Source organism: Dipodomys merriami, unplaced genomic scaffold, assembly GCF_024711535.1.
Source record: "Dipodomys merriami isolate MVZ:Mamm:240054 unplaced genomic scaffold, mDipMer1.0.p SCAF_2907, whole genome shotgun sequence".
Lineage (NCBI taxonomy): Eukaryota > Metazoa > Chordata > Mammalia > Rodentia > Heteromyidae > Dipodomys > Dipodomys merriami.
This window is the reverse complement of record NW_027204390.1, coordinates 1-8,217: the sequence shown is the minus strand read 5'-3', so window position 1 is coordinate 8,217 and position 8,217 is coordinate 1. Positions and strand designations below refer to the sequence as shown.

The following is an 8,217-nucleotide window of genomic DNA, read 5'->3' as shown; positions in this document are numbered from 1 at the left end:
GAAAGGGACAGGACAAAGATTGGTCATACAGCCCCTCCTAAGGAATGTGCATGCACCCAACTCTTCAGGGTTAGTTGAACTACCTTTGTGCCAGCTTGCCCTCTTCTACCATGCGTGGACTCCCCCCAGGGTCTGTCCCAACCTGCATGACTGGCTGAGCTGCACGTCTGCCTCTACATCCCTCACCTCAAAAGACAGTTCTTCTATTAGAGTCTAAGTTTTTCCCTTTTTTTTTCTTGATTCTTGAATGAAATAGTTTCAGACAGAACAGGTAAAGTTTTAGACAGAACAGGTAAAATCTTTGACAGTGTTAAATAAACCTTTATATTTAAATTTCTAATAGTATCCCCAAGTTTTAGCAGAGGGAACTAAATCCCAAACAGCCAATGCCTTTTTGTTGAGTCAGATAACTTGATTACAGTGTAAACAACCTTTGCATTTTAAAATACCGAATTTTAAAATACAGATTTTGATTTGTAAATTAAAGAATTCTTAGAAAGTTTAACTAAACTTCCTGTTTAAAACAATACAATAATCCTTTAAGATATTTGGCATACAAATCTGATGACATTCCTTACAGTTTAAACTCTTTTTTTTACAGCATGCTGATTTTCATCTTGAACATGTTCCAACATACTCATACAAAACTTAAAGTGCACAAAAATGAAAATCAGTCCAGAATCTTGATCTAAAGATTTAAGATTTGTAAAACAAAGTGCCTTTGCTGAGCTTCATTTACCCAGGGCTTGCTTGTTTAGCAATGCATTTTACCAATTGGCCTTGTGAATACCTTCAGCTGGAGGAAGGCTAGGTGGGAGTCACCTGAAACTGAACTAGCCTATCTTTTATCCAATTTTCTTTTTAGACAAGAGCATTTTACAATTTTTTAACTGTTCGGACAAGCCAAATGTCCAAACGAGGCTCAAACTGTCTATGCCCTCACCTTCGGCTGCCTCTGCAGGAAAATGCAGCCTGAAGCTTGTAAGGTCTTGCAACCTCCCATGCCCACGTCCTGACTGCTGCAACACAGACAAAACAGAGCAGGTCTATGACCAGGCCCAGACAGAGCTGGAACTTTTATTCCCCCAGAGATGTCCAAATGAACAAAAATAACAGATTCTAATAACTTGAATAATTGTCTGGGTTTTTTTTTTCAGAGAATGGTGAGCTCTGGCGTTTAGGGTACCTGACTTCGGTGACTGAGAGCCCCAAAATAACTCTCTGAACCTAGAAGAGAGGTGTTAGTTTAGAGGAGCTCTCCTGCAGCCATTTTACATTAAGGGAGGGCCAATCTACCTGGCAGAGAGTGCAGAGATGACCTTGGGTAACAGTACTCATATGCCCTGGCTTTTTCCTGAAAATAAGAAAAGGGTTCTAAAAGCATTTCCAAAAGTGATGGATAAAGAAGTTTGGTGCATTTCTACAAAAAGCAAGATATCAGTGATCTCAGAATTAGCTTAAAGAGAAGTTGTTTCTTACTTTTCCTGCTTGGGCCAAATAAGCTTTCCCCTTGGAATTTTATCAGCACCAGAGTGGAGAACTAAGTTTGACAGGAGATTCTCCACCTCATCCCAAGGTTTCTCCAACATCTGGGGTTAGGGTTGTAGACATAGGTTTAACAGGAGATTCTCCATCTCATCCCTTTCTCCATGCTTGTGGTTCTCAGACATTTAGACAGAAATGTCAACTAAAACAGACACAGATAGGTGGCCACACAAACCAAATGGTCAGACAGGCATAAGCAAACAGCAGCAGAAGGCACCTCCAACAGACAGACAGAACAAATAAGAACCCAAGTGAGGCCAGACTCCAGGTTAAGAACCCTAATCTGCCTCCACTGGGGAGAGGCGCATCCCAAACTCCTCCGTGGCTGGGAGTTCTGCTGCATCCCACCTCCCCTTCTGCCCCTTCCACTATACCTGGCCAGGCTTTTCAACTTACCTCTAGAGGCTTTTGAGTTCTAAGTTCCTGCTAGGAACTTCTCTCCACAGCTGTCCCCTAGGGAGTGGCTCTTCTGACACCAGTCCAAAGTCCCTGAACTCAAGGCCCAGGGTCCTGGATCTCACTTGGGCCTACATCTATTATATCCTGGATCCAAAAGAGACTTCACGAAACCCAGATAAAAGTGCTAGGAACTTTATTATTATTATTTTTTTATCAAAAAGGCTTTCTTGAATGCTGGGGGTGGGGGGGTGGCGGGGTGGCTAGCTCGGCTTGCCCAGGATGCCGCACAGGGTGGCCACGCTGCCCAGGATGAAGCCCAGGGCCAGGGACAAGGTCTGGTCGAAGGAGCCAGGCAGCTGCTCCACGTGCTGGTTCCGGGTCAGCAGCTGGTCTCGCAGCAGGCCCAGCATGCCCACGATGTTGCCCAGGTGCGTCAGCGTCTGCAGCAGGGCAGCATTCAGCGATGGTGTGGCGGCCGATGGCAAGAGGTTGGCAGGGGCCCAGGGCGATGCGGCAGCTGCGGGAGGGAGCGCAGGGTCAGTGCTGCAGCCCACCCTCCGGCCTCTGACCCTCCGGCCCCGGCCGCCCCTTCCAGCCTCCAGCCCCAATCGCCCTCCCCCCCCCACGCCCCCCCCTTGCCCTGCCGACCCTTTCCCTCTCCCGCGGCCGCCTGCCTACCTGGCTCATCTAGGGCTGGTGCGGGCGCGGAGGGGGCGGGGTGGCGGCCATGCTGTGGGCACCCCGGCCCCGCGGGGCGGCGGCGGGCGCGCTCGTCCGGCCCATCGTCGCCCAGCAGCCCCATGAGCTCGTGGATCTGTGCGTCCAAGGGCCCGGGCGCTTGGCCAGTGGCCTTGGGCACCTTGTTCTTGAGGAACTTGTAGCAGCGAGGACATTTTGCGGGAGTGCGCAGCACCTGCCTCAGGGCTAGCGCCACCGCCCGCGGTGGGGTCCCTGGTGCGTCCTCAGCTGGCGGCAGCATCTCGCCCATGGGATCTGTCGGCGAGGGCAGCACCAGCGGTGGCGGCCGCCTGGGCCGGAGCAGCATCCCAGCGGGCCGCATGGGCTCCGGGGTTGGGGCGGTGCCCGGGGGCCTGCGGGGGCCCGGGGGGTTGCGAGGGCCTGGGGGCTGGGAGACCCTGGGCGGCTGTGGCATCTCGGCTGCCCGCACACTCTCTGCCGAGCTAGGAACTTTATTACTACCACATGGGACCACTTCCTTCCACTGGGAAAGTAGGAACAGCCTTGAGCTCAGGGTAGGATGTGTTTTTATAGGGGTAGATTAGATAGAGTTATATATACAAGCCATGCAAGGCAGGTTTGGCATATTTTTCATTGGTTACAGTTATATGACCTTTAAATTAATTTGTTCTTTATGGTAATATCATATGTAATCATTTGTAATAGGTCACTCATAGTGGGACCACTCAGCGGTGGTCTTCAATTGGTGGGCTTAAGGCCTTGTTACCAAGGCAAGCAAGCAAGGTTATAGAAGCAAAACTTGGCAGAAACATAGCCTTGACTCACAGAAGCATAGGCAAAACATAATCTTGACTTGGTCAGCATGATCAATACTATCAAAGCTATTGACACTACTTTAGAAATTATTTTTATTATAAGCTCCTAACTGCTCTTTAATGCAGCTGGTGATAAGCCTCGGTTGTCAATAGGCTTTTGCAAAGCTGCCAGTTTGGTAAAATTGAGTAAGGGTGCGATGTTCTTTTGCTTTTTTATCAAGGATGGGGAAAGGACAAAAGTTGACTACTGGTCAGCCTTTGTCTGGGGTTTTTCTTTACCAGGAGGTTTTTTCCCTTTATCAATAATTGTGTTTTGTTTTCTGATTTCACAGTTTTGTACCCATGGCTATTCTTTTCCCAGGGAAAAGGGGGTTCAGGGGAGAAAGTAAATTTCTAAGAGCAGGAGGGACTGAGGCCAGACAACAGAAGAAATTTCTGCCAGTGAATAGTAACTTGGATATTACAGAAAACCAAAGATCTGGTGTTTTAGTGCATTAAGCTGTTCACATTGTAATCAAATTATCTGACTTCTCAAAAATGTAAAGGATTATTGCATTATTTTGAAGAAGAACTTTAGTTAATTTTCAAGTTTTTGCTAACACCAAAACTTGATGACTTTTCTTGGGAGTTTAAAACAACTCATTTATGTTTTTACATGATGATGACAGGCAGAAATTTACTGGTAGAACAAACTCCAGAGTTCATTTCAGGGGTTTCACAGAGCAAGGGCACCTGGGACTGAGGAATGTCTCTCAAGGCCTTCCACTAAGTGCGGCCATGTGGCCTGTCCCCTGACACAGGAGTCAGGTCATGACAGGAGTCATCCTGTTCAGGCGAGAATAGGATCTCACTGGGGCATCCAGATGAAGTGGACTGACCCCCTGGACAAAGTCACAGACGCTGACCAGTATCTTAAAAGATAGTTTATTCAATTGACCAGCCAGGGTTAACTCATCTAGGGAATGAGCAGTCCCAAACTCAAATAGCTCAGGGTTTATAAAGGTAAAAAAAATGCATTCTTTTAGAGCAGATTCAAGCAAGGTGGTGTACAGAAGAACTTCGCAGTTATTTTATTTTGCAAGCTCTTAAGTCACAAACATTCCCCAAACAATTAAAACCGTAAGTACTCCTGTAACAATTTCTTGACCTAAAGCAACGGGCAGTTCCTAGTTTGGGGGCCAGGTGTTTTGCTTTTTCAAATCTAGTAATTACAGTAGAAGGAACAGCTAGGGGGTAAATAAGCCTAGTTCTTTCCTCATAACTAGTTGTTCCAGTTCAATCCTGCCTTGCATAGTTTGGCCCTATTCTTAATGAATGAAGTTCCTACAAGAATTGTTTAAGGGCTGGGTGCCTGTGGCTCACACCTGTAATCCTAGCTACTCAGGAGGCTGAGATCTGAGGATCGTGGTTCAAAGCCAGCCCGGGCAGGAAAGTCCATGATACTCTCATCTCCAATAAACCACTAGAAAACCAGAAGTGGCACTGTGACTCAAGCAGTACAGCACTTGCCTTGAGCTGAAGAGCTGAGGGATAGTGCCCAAGCCCAGAGTTCAGGACCCCTGACCAAAAAATAAATAAATAAAAATAAATAAATAAATAAAATAAAGAATCATTTAAGGAAGAAGCTAAGAAAAAGAAAATACAGCTAAGAACAAAAGAGAGCAGCAGAGATTACTAATCTCCATATCTAATAGTTATAAAAAACATGCAAGTTAAAAAAAAAGATTTCAGCCAGGTGTGGGTGGCTCACAACTGTAATCCTAGCAATACAGGAGACTGAGATCTGAGGGTCCTGGTTTGAAGCCAGCCTGGAAAGAAAAGTCTGTGAGGTTTTTTATCTCCAATTAACCTGCACAAAGCCAGACCTGGAGGTATGGCTCAAATGGTATAGCACTAGCCTCGAGCAGAAAAAGCTTAAGGAGGGGCTAGGAAGGTGGCTCAGTGGTAGTGCGCTTGTCTTGCATGCATGAGGCCCTGGTTCCATTCCTCAGCATCGCATAAGTAAAAAAAAGAAATAAGCCGGAAATGGTGCTGTGGCTCAAGTGGTAGAGTGCTAGCCTTGATCTGAAGAGCTAAGGGACATTGCTCAGGCCCAGAGTTTAGGCCCTATGACTGGACCCAAAACAAAAAACAAAAAAAAAAGCTTAGGGATAGTTCAGTCCCCAGTTGAGTGGGGCTCAGTGTCCCAGCTCTGAGTTCACTCTCCAGTATTGGCACCAAAATAGGAATAATATTAATAATTACTTAAGAAGAAACAGGAAATACTTAGGATGTGGTAGATGTTTGAGTCCTGAAGCTCCCTGTTGAGTTGCCTTGTTTCCTTTGTAGTACTGTTGCAGTGGTGTGTGTGTGTGTGTGTGTGTACACAAGTAACCCTATTAGTTATTTTATTGTAACCATTAGAACCCATGAGCAAGAACTATTATAAGAAAACAGAAGTGTTGAACAATACGCTGTAAGCTACAACAGTAGATGGCCAAGCCAGATGGACCCCAGGTATCCTTGATTCTGGACTGTGCACAGTTAACCAATCACAGACAGTATTGGCTCCTTGGTTAAACCCCAGAGAAAAAGCTGCTTTGCTCGGGATGCTGCAAGATAGACTGGCCAAGTGAATATCCTGTGTTGAAACAGGGAGAGGCAAGTCAGTAAGGTGAGGGCTATGCAATACTCTGAAGGAAATGGGCATAAGTGAGAATACCTGTCCTAAAGGGGCTTGTGGTAATAGTCTTTCCCCACACCACCATCCTAGAATTGTCCCTCAGCTTTTTGCTCAAGGTTAGCACTCTGCTACTTGAGTCACAGCTCCACTTCTGGCTTTTTTGTTGCTTTATTGGAGATAAGGAGCCTCACTGACCTTTCTGCCTAGGCTGGCTTCAAAGCATGGTCCTCAGATCTCAGCATCCTGATTAGGATTACAAGCATGTGCCATGGGCACCTATCTATAACGCTGTTCTTAATGGCAGTGGCAGTCAGACAGGGCCTTCATCCGTGTCTTATATGGTCTCATCCTAATAGGTACTGTCCTCAGGCTAGAGTGTAGTGGACTGACTGGAAATCTCAGGCCTGGCCACAGTGACAATTGAGTGAGTTACATTTCTTGAATTTGGATGCAGGCCACCTGCTTTGCTTCTTGGGTTTCTGCTTTCAAGTGCTCTGCTGGACTATACCTGGGGTCTCTGGTGGGATGCCTGGGTGAATGTGGGCACTTTTCAGAATGGCTTAGAAGCAGCTCTTGGTGGCTTTGAAGCTTGGCTTTCATTTCTGGCACGACAGTGCATTGGGAAGGTTCTGGATCCAGAGTCAGGCTTAGCTTTGGGCTCAATCTCTGCCACATGCTAGCTCTTTCTTCCATTCCAGATGAGTCACTGTCCATCTCTAGGCTGCCCTGTCCTGTCTCCTCCACATATACCTGTCTCAGACTTGGGGCCAGGGAACTGATGAAGAAATTCTCTTCAGACAAATAGAGATTCCATGGAAAGAAATTGATCATGTACAGCTGGTTTCTCCACTGGCAGTTGTTCAATTTTTTTTTTTATTGCTAATTGTTTTTTTTTTCTTTGTTTTTCCTTCACCTCCCTTCCCAGCCTCCCCCCTCCCCCCCACCCAATCATACCCCCCTCCCCCCCACACACCGACATTGTAAAGCTGGTTTTGACATGACATTTTGTACTTCTCATTGTTGCAACAGGTCCACCTGAATCCTTAAACGACTTGTTTGTCCCCATCTCCTCCACATGTTATACTGACATCAAATATAGTGAAAGCGGGGGTTACACTGTGGGGGAGGGACATACAAAGCAACAAAGAAATAATCTTATAAATGCGTTAGAAACACATGCATGAAAGAAACGAAAACATTAAAATACATATTTAAGGGATCAAGCGGAAAAGGTCAGATAATGTGATGTTAGCAGTTGTTCAATTTTATTTCCCTTTCATTTTTCTTCCTCTTCTCAGGGATCACTGCCTAAAAGAACTTCATAGCAACTAGACTTAGATGGTTAAATGTAAATTGGAGCTGGCTTCTGAAACTCCACGTGAGTTTCTTCAGGCCTGGAAGATTTTTCAGAGCCCTACGCACCTAATGCATTTTAGACTTTATTTTTATTTTTCACCTATATTTTTCTTCTTGTATTTCTTCTAGATGCCTTTTATTTTCCCTTAGGACTCAAGCATAATTTTCGTTGCTTTTAGGTGTAATTATAGAAGGCCCAACTCATTTCAGTGACAGGAAGATTTATTATTTCACATAATAATAACCATGGTGGGGCAGGGGGTTTAGCCCAGGGTAAGGGTGCCCGCCCGGCGCGTGTGCAAGGCCCTGGGTTCAGTCCTCAGCCCTGGAAAAAAAAATAAAAAAAATAATAAATAACCATAGCACAAGGGAGATGGTAGAATTCATTAATTCAGTGGCTCAGTACTGTCTTCCTTTTTTGTCTTTTGTTTTGTCAGCCATGGGGACTGAACTCTGGGTCTGGGCTTTTTCCCTGAGCAACTCAGCTCAAGGCTAGCACTCTACCACTTTAGCCACAGGGCCACTTCTGATTTTCTGATGGTTTATTGGAGATAAGAGTTTCACAGGTTTTCCTGCCCGGGCTGGCTTTGAACTATGATCCTCAGATCTCAGCCTCCTGAGTAGCTAGGATTACAGGCCTGAGCCACTGGCACCCAGCCTGTCTTCTTATATTTATATTCCTACCATCTTTTGAATTGACCATACTGGGTATATTCTCCACATGCTAAAGTTCATCATCCC

At 45.9% G+C, this 8,217-nt stretch overlaps 1 protein-coding gene across 1 annotated transcript; it reads right to left on the bottom strand.

Annotated features, from left to right (window-relative positions):
* Positions 1-2,204: 2,204 nt before the first annotated feature.
* LOC138839059 (undifferentiated embryonic cell transcription factor 1-like) lies at positions 2,205-3,097 on the bottom strand. The gene is made up of 2 exons (XM_070038715.1): positions 2,623-3,097; positions 2,205-2,461 (listed from the first exon to the last, which is right to left on the bottom strand). The coding sequence occupies exons 1-2, from the start codon at positions 3,095-3,097 to the stop codon at positions 2,205-2,207; spliced, it is 732 nt and encodes a 243-aa protein (XP_069894816.1).
* Between the last annotated feature and the right edge of the window lie 5,120 nt (positions 3,098-8,217).

Coding starts and splice junctions, on each gene's coding strand:
- LOC138839059 (XM_070038715.1), bottom strand. CDS start 3,097: ATGCCACAGCCGCCCAGGGTCTCCCAGCCCCCAGGCCCTCGCAACCCC. Junction 2,462..2,622: donor ACCAGCCCTAGATGAGCCAG/GTAGGCAGGCGG, acceptor TCCCTCCCGCAG/CTGCCGCATCGCCCTGGGCC.